Here is a 17,611-nt window from a genome sequence, read left to right on the forward strand (position 1 = left end):
TATTCTGTTACGTTAATGTCTATTTCTCTCTCAGATGTTCTCAGAATCATCTTGTAGTGCACTGTTTAGATGTAAAATGAGAAAGTTTGTGACCCGGTCGCCATGTTGAGATCAGTTGAGGAAATACCAAGCATCGCCCACCAGACGGAGAACAGCCAATAGGAACGCTCTCTCAATGAAATGACCTGTGATTGGTCAAAGGCTACCGTCACGGGCTAGATGTTCTAAAGCCTGAAAACAGAGCCATGAGGAGGAGCAGAAGTCTAGTTATCTCTCAGAACATTTGAATTACAATATGCTGAAAGGTTATTATGGGATTTTTGCCGACTGATGCCAAAAACATTCTGCCTACTGGTTTAATCCACAGATATCACTGGAGAAAGGAGATCAGTAGCATGCAGAGCCATTACCTCATCGCACAAAAAACATGAAATCTTCTATTTTTAGAAAATGTTTTTATATCAATATTTACAATGACACACAAAGCTTGATCAAAGATGAATTTAAATGTCTTCAAAATATTATAGAAATTTAAAAAGGAAAACGTTATCATAATGTTGCAGTCAGGACATTTAGTATAAGAATAAGTGATGAAAACCATGAAAATATAAACATGTTACAGATTAAAATCTTAAAAACTCTAAAGGGCCATAGTGAAGGAATCACTACATTTATATGAATGAACACATTATAAAGTTAACATTAGGAGATTCAGTGCAAGGTAACAATATCCATCAGTAAACAGAGAACATAAAACACATGATTGATAACAGCTGGAGGGAAAACTGAACCAACTTACAGCTAAATCTTAATGATGAACTCTTCATTCATTGATGATGGGTTAAGGTTAGGTATTGACCTCTAATGGTTGAGGTTAGGATAGGTCTTGGAGGTTACCTTCTAGACAAGACCTTATCTCAGCACTGGAGGTTGTCGCTTGGTTAGACGTGATGGGTTGTTCCTCTGAGGATCTTATTGGCTGTACGGCTGTATAGATGTTTCCTCTATTACCAGTAGATTTATGAAGGAAGGCCAATTAGAGTCCAGCACAGAGAACCAGTAGAGCTGCTGTCAGTACAACGTAGAGGCCGATCCTTCCCCGACTCTCTGGTTGTGAGCTCATTATTGGTCTCTCTGGTTGTGGTCTCATTGTTGGACTCTCTGGTTGTGAGCTCATTGTTGGACTCTCTGGTTGTGGTCTCATTGTTGGTGTCGGAGGTTTGGGCTCATCAGCAGCTGCTGTAAAGGACAGAAAATGAAATGTGTCTGATTGTCTGAAGTTTCACACTAAACTAAAATGATACGACGACAAACTGAGACTTTCTGGACTTCAAACATCATGTTTTAAATTGACAAACATCATGTGTGTGATTCATGGAGCAATTCAAACAGGATCCAAAACATATTTATCTCTCTCCGTTGACTAGCGTTCATATTTATTCAGAAATCAGGTCCCATGGTGGTCCACTAGAAGAGGAGGGACTTCACCTCTCTATGGAGTTCACAGTGTTAGCCGCCATGTTGGAACAGTGTTTTGCCCTCCAGGCTCTGAGCCAGTCGAGACTGCAGCATGCTGACATGCTAAACTAAGATGTGTTTAGCACTAGCGGGGCTGTAGACTCTTAGTCTGGTTTCACTGACTGACTTCTACTGAATCAACTCACCTGTGACATTGAGGTGACATATCTCAGAGCCCCAATCATCACCTGTCTGCACTACACACTGGTACACACCAGAGTCATTAATCCTGAGTCTGGACATGTGAAGTCTGATTCGTCCGTCTCTGAGGACGTCTTTGTCCCACCGGACTCGTCCTGTAAACTGTTTATCCTGAAACTCTGGGTCCTCAACACCTTCATGATGAAACAGGACTGAGGTCTTGAGATCAATAAACAGTTCACAGTGGATAAAAAGTGATTTAGAGGAACTGTTGGTTCTGGTTGTGAACATCCACTCCAGTGTGATGTTGTGGTTCTCCTCTGCCTGATAGGAGGTCTGTGTCACATTCACTACAAATGCTCCTGTAGAGGAGACAGAGAGGGAAAGTGAGCAGCAGACAAACTGACAACTTGAACATGTCAAACTCCATCTAGAGATGTTTGTCTGAAAGTGTATTTAGTGTTTGTGGATAATAAAGTGAAGGTGAACTAACCAGAGACACAGGAGGTCAGACTGAGGAGCAGCAGGATGCTGCAGATCATCTTCATCCTGTGAGAGGAGACAGAAACACATCAGATACAAGTTCAGTTATTACAGGTAGAACAGAGACAATCTACAGTCTGTCTTTAGTCCTCACAGGACTCCTTCCTCTGTGCTACTGATTACACATGACTGACCAGTGGACTGACACCAAGACAGGAACACTAATGTACTTCTGACACCAGATGGAGCCAGATTAGTAGATTACATTTTTTGAGGAAATATGATCTGCTTTGAGATCACAGTGAGAATTGACCTGACAGCAGTGGGAGGTGACTGAAACATTTCCCCTGTATTTCAAAATGACAGGAAAATCATGTAAAATTGACAAGAATGAACTGTTTATTGAAATGTGTTGTCACAATAAATAATCCAAGGCACACTGTAGATTAGAATGCCTTTATTTTACATGGCAATAATTGTGTAAAATGACCATTTTAAGGCCATTTTGTGTGTGTATGTGTGTGTGTGTGTGTGTGTGTGTGGTGTGTGTGTGTGTGTGTGTGCGTGTGTGTGTGTGTGTGTGTGTGTGGTGTGTGTGTGTGTGTGTGCGCCTTGGATTATTTTTGAGGGAGACTTGCATTTTGTACTTTTTTGAGACCATGTTCCACCATTTAATGAACCCTTCAGAGCTGTCTCACCCTAACACAAAAAGAGGAAATGAGTAGAAGTAGCTATATACTCACATGACTAGTTAAAATAAATAATACATCCAGAGTGAAGTCGGGATCAGGAGACGCCACTAAGACACCACCAAGTGTTTTTATATTCAATAGTTAGAAAAACTAGACAGAGAAACTAATTTAAGTTGCTTCAGCGGTGTTGCACAATCTTGGCTCAAAAAAAGAGGAAACGAGGAGTCGTCTCTGTGACATTCACATGACTAGTGAGTTAAAATAAGTAACACATCCAGAGTGAAGTCAGGATCAGGAGAAACAGACGGAGAGACAAAGAGTCTCTAAACTAAACTCCAGAGGAACCTGGTTGTTTGTTGATTTGTTTTCTATTTATTTCACTTCATGTCTCTATTCGTTCCTGGTCAGCCACTAAATATAAAACAGTCATAATTATTCTCAACACATTTCTTCACAAAAATAAAAAACAAAACATTAACATGATTAATATAATATATAAATTATCTATATTTCTACATTACCTTGAGTCTCTTCTGTCCTACAGGACCAAAGTATGAGACTCTGCTGAGCAACAACCAACAGTGGAAGCAGCAGTGCTGTTGAAAAAAAACTCTTTAAACTCGCTAAATAGTTTAGCTGATGACACAATCCTTGTCCCGATGCAGGCTTCTGATTGGTCAGTGTTCACACTTGTGTACTTTAGAGCCTTAAAGGACCAGCTCTGAATAGTAACTTGAGTTTTAGCAGCACTCATTTCAGGAAGTGTTACTTTGTTTTATTTTATATTATTATGGCATGGTCATTGATTAAATGCATTTTGGTAGATTAAAAGCACAACGACTCAATGCACACATGAAAACCAAAATTAAAGTAACATTAATTTTTTAATATATAGAAAATTTGCGGCTATACAGAAATAATTTTAAAAAGAAAGTGTATTACTATTTTATTCATGTTATTTGTGTGCATGTGTGTGTGTGTGTTTTAAATGTATTAATTTTATCAGAATTTTTGGGTAATAAAAGAATAGCCTGTCACTGAAGTTTAACTAGACATATGTTAACCCAGACTACGGCACTCTCACAGCAACGTGATTAATATAATGTAGTCTAATGAATCAACATTTACTCAAACATATTTGTTTTAGTCAGGACAAGCTGATAACATAACTCTCTTATCCCATAAAAGAATGCTGCTGAATAGTTTAGCTCATCACAATTCACACAGTCTGAACACTGACCGATCGCAATCCTTGTCCAGCCGTCAGTGTTGCAGTGTTGCTGACACACACAAGTACACTAAAAGCACTCTTATAAGAAACCCGGAAGTTGTGTTAGCACAATAAGTGACACAGTTGTCCCAATTCCAACCCGGTCCCTCCACCCTCACCTCTGTGACGTTGTGTTATTCATCAAACTGCTAAAACTGAATGTGTGACTTTATCTTTCAGCAGTTCACAACAGTAACAGAGTGTTTCTGCCACTACGAGCATTTCTAAGTCCCAGCAATGACATTTTAGATTTATGTTAAAACTTTTAGTGCAATGCTTGATAAATATATACACCGTGTTATTCCCCATCTTGACATCATAAATAATGAGATTTAATAAAGTTTATGGAGCATTTTATGGGTCCAAACATCACTTTTCTTCATGTCCCACAACTGTGGTCTCAATGTGGAGATACGTTAAATTAGCTCATTTAAATGGAACTGTTTCATATTCATATTACTTTACACCATATTAACATTATTTATTTGTTTACTAATCATTTATATCATTGTTTTTCCATCTTAATGTGCCTGTCCCACACTTCTGAAATAATACAAATAAACAAATACCATATAGTAAATGTTTTATTCAAAGGCAAACAAATCTGGTTTCCATGGAAACAGAAGTGAACAGGTGAGCACATGGATGACAGGTTGGGCCGCCCACAAAGGTGACCCTCAAGATCCAGAACAACAAGGTGAAGATCATCTTTTCTTCTTCTTCTTCTCACCGTACAGCTCAGTAACATTTAAACAATAACTTAATATAACGGTTGAATTCATGAATATTAGATGCTGAGAGTCAAAGCTAACGTAGCAGACCATGCTAGCTGATATTTATCTGCAACATAAGCAAAAATATAATTTACACAACATGTCTGGTAAAGACATTAGATATTAGAATTACAATATCTGTCATATTTACACTGATGCACAAGGCTTGATGGAAATTAATTTAAATGTCTTAAAAATATTACAGAATTCAAATAAGGGAAATGTATAAAATGAACAATACTGTAGTGATGCAGTCAGGACATTTAGTATAAGAACAAGTGATGAAAAACATTAAAAAAATAAACGTTACAGATTCTTAATCTTAAAAACTCTAAAGGGCCACAGTGAAGGAATCACTACATTTATATATATTGACATATTATAAAGTTAACATTAGGATATTCAGTGCAAGGTAACAATATCCATCAGTAAACAGAGGACATAAAACACATGATTGATAACAGCTGGAGGGAGAACTGAACCAACTTACAGCTAAATCTTAATGATGAACTCTTCATTCAGTGATGATGAGTTAAGGTTAGGTATTGACCTCTAATGGTTGAGGTTAGGATAGGTCTTGGAGGTTACCTTCTAGACAAGACCTTATCTCAGCACTGGAGGTTGTCGCTTGGTTAGACGTGATGGGTTGTTCCTCTGAGGATCTTATTGGCTGTACGGCTGTATAGATGTTTCCTCTATTACCAGTAGATTTATGAAGGAAGGCCAATTAGAGTCCAACACAGAGAACCAGTAGAGCTGCTGTCAGTACAACGTAGAGGCCGATCCTTCCCCGACTCTCTGGTTGTGAGCTCATTGTTGGTGTCGGAGGTTTGGGCTCATCAGCAGCTGCTGTAAAGGACAGAAAATAAAATGTGTCTGATTGTCTGAAGTCCCGGTTTTCACCACAATTAAAATAATAATATCATACTTACATAGATGTTTATCATGTTCCACTCATTAATTAATTTGTGTGCATGAGATAAGTATACAGAGAGGCATCACCGCTGCAGTCTCTATAGAGAGTGATGTTGCACGCTGTTAAGCCACAATAACGCACGGACACAACAGATCCACTGGTTACATTAAGTGTAGTTTTGAACCACAGAACCCTCCGTGCTTATGAGCACATCAAACGTGTTGTTTTGATTCATTATTCTACACAGTTCCTTCTGCTCATCAACAGGCATTTCACTCCTCTTATAACTCCCTCAGGACCGGCCGTTCCGTCTTTCACCCGGACGGTGTCTCCATCCTGGACAAAATAACTGAGCTCCACATTTTTAATTATAACAGTCTGAGGCTGTGGTGAGCAACGTGATGTGATAGAGATGGTTCGGGTTCAAAACTAAAGTTGAAAAATAATGTACGTAGTCCCAGACAACAATTTCCTCTGAGGGAAACTCTCTACAGGACTCCCAAACTGTCAGTGCGTCATGAGGAGGATAGTCCTGTGATTAAAGGAGGAGAAAGTAGTGAATGTGAGAAGTCCTGATTGTCACAGCCTCTAATGCACGCTCGCGCTTACGGAGTGCGAGCACGTACACAAGCAACAGGATACCGACTGTAGTTCACTTAACGGCCACCGGTGTCAGTAATAACAAGGATTTTCTGAAAGTTACATTTAGTACCTTTAATGGTCCCAGTTTAGGGGTTTGAAAATATGGTCACCCTATGTACTGTATGACCCCTGCAGCATGCTAACATGCTAGACTAAGATGTGTTTAGCACTAGCAGGGCTGTAGACTCTTAGTCTGGTTTCACTGACTGACTTCTACTGAATCAACTCACCTGTGACTTTGAGGTGACATATCCTAGAGCCCGTACCATAACCTGTCTGCACGTCACACCGGTACACACCAGAGTCATTAATCCTGAGTCTGGACATGTGAAGTCTGATTCGTCCATCTCTGAGGACGTCTTTGTCCCACCGGACTCGTCCTGTGAACTGTTCATCCTGAGACTCTGGGACCTCAACACCTTCATGGAGATGAAACAGGACTAAGGGTCTGAGCTCAGCTAACAGTTCACAGTAGATATAAAGTGAGTTGGAGGAACTGTTGGTTCTGGTTGTGAACATCCACTCCAGTGTGATGTTGTGGTTCTCCTCTGCCTGATAGGAGGTCTGTGTCACATTCACTACAAATGCTCCTGTAGAGGAGACAGAGAGGGAAAGTGAGCAGCAGACAAACTGACAACTTGAACATGTCAAACTCCATCTAGAGATGTTTGTCTGAAAGTGTATTTAGTGTTTGTGGATAATAAAGTGAAGGTCAACTAACCAGAGACACAGGAGGTCAGACTGAGGAGCAGCAGGATGCTGCAGATCATCTTCATCCTGTGAGAGGAGACAGAAACACATCAGATACAAGTTCAGTTATTACAGGTAGAACAGAGACAATCTACAGTCTGTCTTTAGTCCTCACAGGACTTCTTCCTCTGTGCTACTGATTACACATGACTGACCAGTGGACTGACACCAAGACAGGAACACTAATGTACTTCTGACACCAGATGGAGCCAGATTAGTAGATTAGATATTTACAACTGAGGAAGAACAGGAAGTATGATCTGCTCTGAGATCAACACAGTCAAACTGCAGGGAGGGGTGATGTAGTCAAGCAGAAACCCAGAACAGATGCAGTGTGCAGATCTGTTATTTATAGGTCTATCACAATGTGGAACAAGTTGCCATCTGTGATCACTGAAGCTTAAAGGACCGGAAGGAAGTTTAAAAAAATAAAAACAATAAAAACTAATGACATTAAAAATAACCCTGGTGGCCGACCTGAACAACCATGAGGGATTGATGTTTGTTTTTTTTCTCGTGTGTTATATGTTTGTTTCTGTAGTCAGAGTAGGGGGTTACAGAGAAAAACTACTTCACCAACTAGATTTCTCCTCGATGGTTAACGAAGTTTCTGGTCAGCTTTTGTTTTTACGCACAACACAGACTAGAGGAGCGACACTAAAGGACGAGGACACCACGAGGATACTACTAGGACACTACTAGGACACCACTAGGCCACTACGAGGACACCACGAGGACACCACGAGGACACTACGAGGACACTACTAGGCCACTACGAGGACACCACTAGGACACCACGAGGACATCACTAGGACACCACAAGGACACCACTAGGACACCACGAGGACACCACTAGGACACCACGAGGACACCACTAGGCCACTACGAGGACACCACTAGGACACTACTAGGCCACTACGAGGACACCACTAGGACACCACGAGGACACTACTAGGCCACTACTAGGACACTACTAGGACACCACTAGGCCACTACGAGGACACCACGAGGACACCACGAGGACACTACGAGGACACTACTAGGCCACTACGAGGACACCACTAGGACACCACGAGGACACCACTAGGACACCACAAGGACACCACTAGGACACCACGAGGACACCACTAGGACACCACGAGGACACCACTAGGCCACTACGAGGACACCACTAGGACACTACTAGGCCACTACGAGGACACCACTAGGACACCACGAGGACACCACTAGGACACTACTAGGCCACTACTAGGACACTACTAGGACACCACTAGGACACTACGAGGACACTACGAGGACACTAGGAAGCGTTTTCATATTTGAAATATAAAAACTAGACAGAGAAACTGATTGAAGCTGCTGCAGAGCTGTGGCACATGCGCACAAAACACAACACAAAAAACAGTACAGGAGTAGTAGATGATATTCACATAGTTAACATTAATAACACATCCAGAGTGAAGTCAGGATCAGGAGAAACAGACGGAGAGACAACGAGTCTATAAACTAAACTCCAGAGGAACCTGGTTGTTTGTTGATTTGTTGTCTATTTATTTCACTTCATGTCTCTATTCGTTCCTGGTCAGCCACTAAATATAAAACAGTCCAAATTATTCTCAACACATTTCTTCACAAAAATAAAAAAAAACATAAACATGATTAATATAATATATCAACTATCTATATTTCTACATTACCTTGTGTCTCTTCTGACGTACAGGACCAAACTACGAGACTCTGCACACCAATAACCAACCGTGGAACAGTCACCTCCTGCTGCTGCTCTCTGATGACCCTCGGTCCTCGTCGATATATAATGTGTGAGAGAGCTTGAGGGCAGCGACCCGTTCATTACCATAACAGGTGCTCTCCTCCTCCTCCTCCTCCTCTGTTCAGGTTGACTTCATCTATCACTTTCAGTTCCACAGTAAACTGTTCTGCCTGACTTGAACCAGTCCCTCCCCAGAAGTGAACTCTGTTACACACACACACACCTGTGGCCGTTAAGTCAACTAAAGTCAGCGTCCTGTTGCTGGCGCTTGTGCTCGCGCTACATAGACATGAACGAGCATCGCTCAAAACAGTGAGGAGACACACGTCAGCTAAAAGCACAATATCACTCTATATTTCAGCTGCTTGGCAGTAATGTTAGCTGACCAGACGAAGGTCTCTCCATGAATCAATGCTGATCCTAGTGTTGGCTTTTCCTGCCTCAGCCTCCCGACCGCGGCCGGAGGGAACAGGGGAGACGCCGGAGTTTTGGTCGGAGACGATAACGTTTCTCTCTGCGGAGCCCCGTCACTTCACAAGACACGGGAAACCTCTGTTGGTCTGGAGGAGCTGCAGCAGTTATTTCTGCACAAACGTCCACTGAACATTCACTAGATATTCTCAGAGCTAAACTAACTCTTCTGCAGTGTGGAGTGAGCAGCATGCACGTGAGAGGTGGAGCGAGCTGAGTGAAGGCAGGCAGAGGAGCAGAGGAGCAGAGTACAGCAGAGACTCCGGTCCTGGAGACCAAAGCTACGGTCTCCCCCGCGTCCTCCGACCGCGGCCAACACTGTTTAACAGACGGGCTTCACTAGATACAACCAAGAGGTTTTGGTGCTTCCATGTACTTATGCGTGTAAGAAGTTACAAACAGTCCCTTTAAAGTCTATTTGTAACGTTTTTAACTTTTTATCTTTCCAAATAAATCTGCAAAAGATCCATCTGTCGCCTGTCCCATCTGTTATAAAGTAACAAACCCAGTTATCGAGCAATTAGCAAACTAAATGAAATATAAACTATTTTTATTATGTTTGTGTAAATAATTGCGATGGAGGCTTTATTTAACTTTCCTGACTTTTAATGAACACCGTCAGACAGCCGTTCAGTTACAAGTGGATCGTTTCCGTTACTTTCGTAAACCCCCCACAGTACATGCACAAGCGCATTCAACTACCGTATAACATAGTATATGACAGTTTGGACGAGCTCTTACATTATCCAACAGTCACCACATGTCCAACTGAAAACCTTTAGTATGTCGACTATATGAAGCAAATCTTCAGAAGTGTCCCATCCTTTAGTAAATGTAGCCTATATTATCATATTAGATAGCACAATGTAGTCTGATATATGATAAATGGGTACTGTAGATAGACAGAGGAAATGAGGTTCATGTTGATGAATAGATACTGTAAATCTGTACAGTATGTAGTCTGTATGTTTTTGCATACACTAGAGCTCCATACATATGTAACCCACGTACTGGAGCCTCTCTGCACACCCTGGGACTCTGCGTTGTGTTTCTTAATGTGTGATGGGGTGTGATGCAGAGAAAAGGAAACACCGGCACAGGAGTTCTGGATTGTGGTTGAGACCGGGAACACTTTATTCATTCACAACATCGGCTCTACTGCTGGTCCAAAACCTTACGAAGCAGTGAAAGCAAAGTAAACCCTCCATGAGGAAGTATATTCTAGTACAAAAGTAAACAGAGTAAAATAATAATCTAACACTGAAAATAAATGACTACACATAAAATGATTTAAGGCATCTTAACATAAGATCTAACGTGAAAATAATATAAATGAAACAATAAGACAGAGAGCAGACAATAACTGAAAAGACTAATCCTCCATCCTGCACTATTTTCTTCTCCACTGAGAGGATGCTCTGCTCGTACTCAGTAACAGGCCAACATTACGGACACTATTCACATACTAAACATATCTTACTTTTTACAACTCATGCCAAAGAGAAAGTCAACATCTTAATTAACACTTTAGTTGAAAAGATAAACTGAAAGAGTGTTTGTGAATTAATATATTCTACGATGATGCAGGCCTCCATGTTTACCTAACGAAGCACTGACAGCAAAGTAAACAGGTAAAAATGGCGTCAAAAAAATGGATTTCAGAACTACAGTTTCCTGTAACAGACAAACATGGATCATTGCTCGATTCTCTTCCTTTACAGTTTTTCTCGATTGTTTACACACATTTTCTGAAAGCATGCCTCATACTCTCAGAACTCTACACACAAATCAAAAAACACACACACAATGGGCAAAACCCCTCAATTCTCCTGCAAAATGAAACTTTACATTCAAAACAATGTTATTTCTTCTCAAAATGGTATTTTGTTTTCAAATGACACACACAAACCATCATATGAATAGACATTTATAAGAACCAGTTGAACACTGATGTGCTCAATGTAAAACACTATGATGAATGGAAAACACTTCTTCTCCATTCATCATAATGACTTAGGCCTTTTTTTTGTTCAGTGTTACACTTACTACAGACAGTACATACATAAGTGTGTTGTAAAATAATTTAGAATATTGTTTTTATACTCAGAACACACAAATACACGGTAACAAATATATTTTATTTTCCCCACAAAAACAATGTACACAGTGTACATCCCAACCAACACAAAGTTGCACATACAGTGGTCTACATACAAAACAACAGAAGAATTTACTGTATACAGTTACAGTAAAAAAAAACAAAAAAAAAAACTATGCTGCATCCTCTCTTCTGTTTCGGTCTGGCCACAGCACCTCATCCACATCACAAGCAATGTTTGCCCTGGCCAAGCAACGGGGGAAATATCGCTTAGCATGTCGAATCCAGCCATGAAAAGCATCAACTGATTGCTAATTGTAACACTGTGTGACAGGTGTTTGCCCATGTGATGAGTCAGTGTGCATAGTAGGGCAATTGACTTTAGAATTTTGAATGACAGTGTGTTCCTTGTGAAAACGAGATTTTCTTCATGAAAATTGTGCCAAATGCAGAGAATTGTGTGTAGTGTTTTGAAAAAAGTGTGTTTTAGAACTGCAATTTGAGTGTAAAGCAGGAATTGTGCTTGTAGTTTAGCAGAATTGGTTCAGGGGGTTGGTGCATGAGTTACATGTTGTGGTCATTGTGTGTCAAGTACCAGTATTTGTGTGTAAACAATTGAGAAAAACTGTAATACATCCATGGATTCTGGATGGGAATTGACAGCGCACCAGCGACACCTGGTGGTCGATTTAGGCTACTGCCTTACACATACAACATAGTTCAACATTTTATAAAGCTAAAGATGCTGTGTGTTCTATATTTACACTGTATCCCAAACACATGCATCATTCTGTGACATTTTCTGTTTTTGCACACATTGATGATGTCACTATCATCTCCTCTCTCTGTCCTCTCTCCTTCAGAGGTATAACCTCCCCCGTGTCACATGGACTCGTCTGTACGTCTGTTTCCATGTTTTGCCTACGAGGACGTTTAAAAAGGATGGTAATGCAGAGTCCAGCACAGAGAACCAGTAGAGCTGCTATCAGTCCCAGTATAAGGTAGAGGGCGATCATTCCCGGACTCACTGGTTGTAGTATCATTGTTGGTCTCTCTGGTTGTGGTCTCATTGTTGGTCTCTCTGGTTGTGGTCTCATTGTTGGTCTCTCTGGTGGTGGTCTCGTTGTTGGTCTCAGAGGTTTGGGCTCATCAGCAGCTGCTGTAAAGGACAGAAAATAAAATGTGTGTGATTGTCTGAAGTGGAACCATTTTACTGAAACAGGAAACTAAATAAATCCAGCAGACTGACAAAAGAAAGACTAAATATGATCCTAGTCTTCATCAGCGGTAGCCATGACGTACGTTTTACTGCGTCTGGTAGTCGCTTTCAGTCCAAAATGGCGGAAGCGTAGCTCTGCTGCTGGGAGCTGACGTTGTAATGGAACGACCAGTTGACTTTCACTTCTTAGTAATATGTGTTCTTTGGTACAGCTCCAGCAGGGATGAAGCTGAGACTACTTTATACTAACCAGTATGACCCCTGCAGCATGCTAACATGCTAAACTAAGATGTGTTTAGCACTAGCAGGGCTGTAGACTCTTAGTCTGGTTTCACTGACTGACTTCTACTGAATACACTCACCTGTGACTTTGAGGTGACACGTCTCAGAGCTCCTACCATCATCTGTCTGCACGTCACACATGTACCGACGTCTTTGTCCCACCGGACTCGTCCTGTAAACTGTTCATCCTGAAACTCTGGGAACTCAACACCTTCATGGAGATGAAACAGGACTGAGGCCTCGGGCTCAGCTAACAGGTAACAGAGGATAACAACTGATTTGGAGGAACTGTTGGTTCTGGTTGGGAACATCCACTCCAGTGTGATGTTGTGGTTCTCCTTTACCCAATAGGAGGACTGTTCCACATGCACTACAAATGGTCCTGTAGAGGAGACAGAGAGGGAAAGTGAGCAGCAGACAAACTGACAACTTGAACATGTCAAACTCCATCTAGAGATGTTTGTCTGAAAGTGTATTTAGTGTTTGTGGATAATAAAGTGAAGGTCAACTAACCAGAGACACAGGAGGTCAGACTGAGGAGCAGCAGGATGCTGCAGATCATCTTCATCCTGTGAGAGGAGACAGAAACACATCAGATACAAGTTCAGTTATTACAGGTAGAACAGAGACAATCTACAGTCTGTCTTTAGTCCTCACAGGACTTCTTCCTCTGTGCTACTGATTACACATGACTGACCAGTGGACTGACACCAAGACAGGAACACTAATGTACTTCTGACACCAGATGGAGCCAGATTAGTAGATTAGATATTTACAACTGAGGAAGAACAGGAAGTATGATCTGCTCTGAGATCAACAGTGACTCACACTCTTACCAAACAACTGACTCCTCATTAGATCAAACCTTCAATAAAATGTCATCAGACTAATCTATACTCGTCTCCAATGATTGTTGTTATATTCCTGTTATTGTGGACTATTTAAAGGCTGTATTATCTGTGATCATCATGCATTAATGGTTTAACCTCCATGTTGTGTTTCTGTAGTCAGAGTAGGAGGTTAGAGAGGAAAACTATTTCACCAACTAGATTTCTCCTCGATTTCTCTCCAGATGAGAACACAACTTAACAGAGTCTATAAACTAAACTCCAGAGGAACCTGGTTGTTTGTTGATTTGTTGTCTATTTATTTCACTTCATGTCTCTATTCGTTCCTGGTCAGGCACTAAATATAAAACAGTCCAAATTATTCTCAACACATTTCTTCACAAAAATAAAATAAAAACATAAACATGATTAATATAATATATCAACTATCTGTATTTCTACATTACCTTGAGTCTCTTCTGTCGCACCACAGAAACAAACTACGTGACTCTGAGCAACACCCAACAATCCTGCTGCAGGTGGTGGTTTCCCGTTTCCTCCCTTGAGGTTAACTTGAGGTTTAACTTTCACGCAGCAAACTGTTTCCAGTTCCAGTTCCAGCTGGTGATTGAAGTCAAAATGATAAATACATGTTATAGTTCTTATATGTAAAAATATACAACACTTTACAATCTAATGAACATTTCTACTGTTTTATAGACTAGACAAGAGTCTATTTGATCCTAAATACAATCTATGTACTTTATGTTGTTGACGTCTGTATGACAATAAAGTAGAATCAATTATTTAAATGTTACAGGTTCAGTGAGTTTCAGTGTTTTCATGATTAACTCGGTTGTAATTCTCCAGCATCTGGGGATTTCCCTGGTGATGACTGGTGTCGCTTCAGCAGCGTTCATTTTCCCCTCCCTCGTCCTCTGATGTCATCGATGCTGTCCACCAATCCTCACACCAACACACACACACAAATATATATATATATATATATACATATATATATATATATGTATATATATATATGGCATGCCGTTCAGGAAATTATTATATATATAATGTGAAATTTGAGAATATTGAACTAACACTGAATATATTGAGTGAATCTGAATATATGGTCTTGTGTTTTAGGTCATTATCCGTACAGATGTTGGTGCTGCTAGATGTGTGTGTCAGTATGAGCGAGTCAGCAGTACATCTAGTATCAGCAATCCTAAATAATGAGGAGATAATTAACATCCTGGTGAATGTGTGTACCACGAGCCAAAATAATACTGGTAAACATATTCAACACCGTTCTACAGATGAAGAGTTTATTCACTTTTGCATCGTGGAAGAGTAATGCAGAACTGAACTAGTTCAATAAAACTGGAAACATATTGACAGATTTGAACTTCCCAGATCAATAACTCATAAAGGAAATGTAGTTTAAACACCAACGAGGACTCTTTCTAACCGTAGTGAGGTACACAACCAGCTACAAGCTCATTTTAAATGAGAATTTAAAGGACACTACTAGGACACCACTAGGACACTACTAGGACACTACTAGGACACTACTAGGACACCACTAGGACACCTGTAGGACACTACTAGGACACCACTAGGACACCACTAGGACACTACTAGGACACTACTAGGACACTACTAGGACACCACTAGGACACCTGTAGGACACCACTAGGACACTACTAGGACACTACTAGGACACTACTAGGACACTACTAGGACACCACTAGGACACCTGTAGGACACCACTAGGACACTACTAGGACACTACTAGGACACTACTAGGACACTACTAGGACACCACTAGGACACCACTAGGACACTACTAGGACACCTGTAGGACACTACTAGGACACCACTAGGACACCACTAGGACACTACTAGGAAACTACTAGGACACCACTAGGACACTACTAGGACACTACTAGGACACTACTAGGACACCACTAGGACACCTGTAGGACACTACTAGGACACCACTAGGACACTACTAGGACACCACTAGGACACTACTAGGACACCACTAGGACACTACTAGGACACCACTAGGACACTACTAGGACACCACTAGGACACCACTAGGACACTACTAGGACACTACTAGGACACCACTAGGACACCTGTAGGACACCACTAGGACACTACTAGGACACTACTAGGACACTACTAGGACACTACTAGGACACCACTAGGACACCACTAGGACACTACTAGGACACCTGTAGGACACTACTAGGACACCACTAGGACACCACTAGGACACTACTAGGAAACTACTAGGACACCACTAGGACACCACTAGGACACCACTAGGACACTACTAGGACACCACTAGGACACCACTAGGACACTACTAGGACACCACTAGGACACCACTAGGACACTACGAGGACACTACGGAGCGTTTTTATATTCAATAGTTAGAAAAACTAGACAGAGAAACTGATTTAAGCTGCTGCAGAGCTGTTGCACAATCTTGAGGAAAAGAGGAAGTCGGCCGTTTCATTGACATGACTAGTGAGTTAAAATAAGTAACCCATCCAGAGTGTTTCTCTGTGTTTCCTGCCCTTTAGTCTCCTGTGTTGTCACCCTATGTCTTTGTGTGTGTGGAGGTGCAAGTGGGCGTGGGCTTCCTTCCTCCTCCTCCTCCTCCTCCTCTCTGGCTGGCGCACCTGATGAGCATCATCCAATCAATTCACAGCCACTGCAGTATATCAACCCTGGGATTCCTTCCATCCTCCACCTCACCCAGAGATCTATACAGAGAGCCATCCATAACCTTCCATGACACAGTTAATCCATGAAGGACAATGGGCCACCAGAGGAACCAGAAGTCTGGACTACGAAACGAGTTCAACATCTCCAGGGTATCTCCTCGTTATCTGGCTTCACTAACCCCAACAACCGAGATCACACTAAGCGGTCCTACGAAGGTGATCATCAACCCAGGGTTTCTCTGTCTGGCTGTGAGCACGTTCACATGAACGGGGAGGTGTTTGCAGCATCTGACCAATCACAGACATGGACAAGTCTACTGACAGCAGATAGACAGAGAGACACATTTAACGAAGAGTAAACCTTGTTAGACAAATACGAAGAAGTTAAATAATTAATTCAGACTAAAAGTAACACAGTTGAAGCTGATAAATGCAGGAAGAACAGCTGGAAAAAGAAAAAACTCCAGATGTGTGAATGTGTAAATTAACAGATTTATTAATTTAATGGAATACTCAAAAGTCCGATATAGTTATCTAGATATAAATATCTTTTAGGAGTGTAATAGATGCATAGATTACTCTTCTGTTTACCCTGTGATTAAAAGAATAAATATAAAAACATAATTCAAACACCGGCAGCATAAATCCAGCTGTTCTTCCTGCATCTGTCAGTTTAAACTGTTGTTTTCAGTCTGGATTATGACTGTAACTTCATAAGTGTGTAATATTATCATACAATCACCGCACTCTGTTACAGTAATAACCAGACTAAAAACAACACAGTTTAAACTAACTGTTGCAGAAACTGTACGCTGTGGGCGTTTTTAAACTGCCTCTTGAGTTGTTTCACACCTCCTGAGAGGGGGCGGCAGCGCAACTGAAAGAAGGTTCAAATAGTCATACACGCCGCATTGTTATTACTGGGCATGGTTAGGTATAATCCAGTCATTCGTTATACTTTTAAAAGCTGTTTATATCTAGATAATTATATCTGACTTTTGAGTGTTCTGTTAAATT

The 17,611-nt window shown here is 41.1% G+C and overlaps 2 protein-coding genes and 2 long non-coding RNA genes across 6 annotated transcripts in view; all 4 read right to left on the bottom strand.

Moving 5' to 3' along the window:
• Positions 1 to 440: 440 nt before the first annotated feature.
• The window catches only part of LOC119481862, a 166,214-nt gene continuing 149,043 nt past the window's right edge, over positions 441 to 17,611 (bottom strand). The window contains exons 4-7 of the mRNA XM_037759169.1: positions 13,199 to 13,408; positions 1,665 to 1,814; positions 1,180 to 1,239; positions 441 to 1,110 (exon numbers count right to left, since the gene is read on the bottom strand). Coding sequence (XP_037615097.1) covers positions 1,037 to 1,110; positions 1,180 to 1,239; positions 1,665 to 1,814; positions 13,199 to 13,408 — 494 coding nt within the window. The 3' untranslated portion in view covers positions 441 to 1,036. The remainder of the gene's footprint in view (positions 1,111 to 1,179; positions 1,240 to 1,664; positions 1,815 to 13,198; positions 13,409 to 17,611) is intronic.
• Positions 1,368 to 9,162, bottom strand: LOC119481882 (butyrophilin subfamily 2 member A1-like). 3 transcript variants are annotated; one of them, XR_005205286.1, is made up of 4 exons: positions 8,883 to 9,162; positions 7,157 to 7,212; positions 6,595 to 7,025; positions 1,368 to 1,593 (listed from the first exon to the last, which is right to left on the bottom strand). XR_005205286.1 is itself a non-coding variant. In XM_037759207.1 (4 exons), exons 1-4 carry the CDS (start codon positions 9,041 to 9,043, stop codon positions 5,605 to 5,607), a joined length of 696 nt encoding a protein of 231 aa, XP_037615135.1. In that variant the 5' UTR covers positions 9,044 to 9,159; the 3' UTR covers positions 4,671 to 5,604. The 3 variants fall into 3 exon arrangements, 2 of the variants coding, with proteins under 2 accessions (XP_037615135.1, XP_037615134.1); XM_037759207.1 differs by lacking the exon at positions 1,368 to 1,593 and adding an exon at positions 4,671 to 5,723 and having other exon boundaries at positions 6,666 to 7,025; positions 8,883 to 9,159; XM_037759206.1 differs by lacking the exon at positions 1,368 to 1,593 and adding an exon at positions 4,671 to 5,726 and having other exon boundaries at positions 6,666 to 7,025; positions 8,883 to 9,142.
• LOC119481904 lies at positions 10,531 to 11,148 on the bottom strand. Its single transcript, XR_005205293.1, has 2 exons — positions 11,117 to 11,148; positions 10,531 to 10,971 (listed from the first exon to the last, which is right to left on the bottom strand). It is a non-coding gene; the product is annotated as an uncharacterized LOC119481904 (long non-coding RNA).
• Positions 13,541 to 16,419, bottom strand: LOC119481914. The gene is made up of 4 exons (XR_005205304.1): positions 16,273 to 16,419; positions 14,672 to 15,427; positions 14,321 to 14,474; positions 13,541 to 13,595 (listed from the first exon to the last, which is right to left on the bottom strand). It is a non-coding gene; the product is annotated as an uncharacterized LOC119481914 (long non-coding RNA).

Source organism: Sebastes umbrosus, chromosome 22, assembly GCF_015220745.1.
Source record: "Sebastes umbrosus isolate fSebUmb1 chromosome 22, fSebUmb1.pri, whole genome shotgun sequence".
Classification (NCBI taxonomy): domain Eukaryota; kingdom Metazoa; phylum Chordata; class Actinopteri; order Perciformes; family Sebastidae; genus Sebastes; species Sebastes umbrosus.

Bases quoted from the DNA above. Each gene is read 5' to 3' on its own strand.
- LOC119481882 (XM_037759206.1), bottom strand. From the start codon at position 9,043: ATGGTAATGAACGGGTCGCTGCCCTCAAGCTCTCTCACACATTATATA. The intron at 7,213-8,882 runs GTAATGTAGAAA...CTCCTCTCACAG, and splicing joins TACGTCAGAAGAGACACAAG to GATGAAGATGATCTGCAGCA. The intron at 5,727-6,665 runs GTGAGTTGATTC...TGTCCTTTACAG, and splicing joins ATGTCACCTCAAAGTCACAG to CAGCTGCTGATGAGCCCAAA.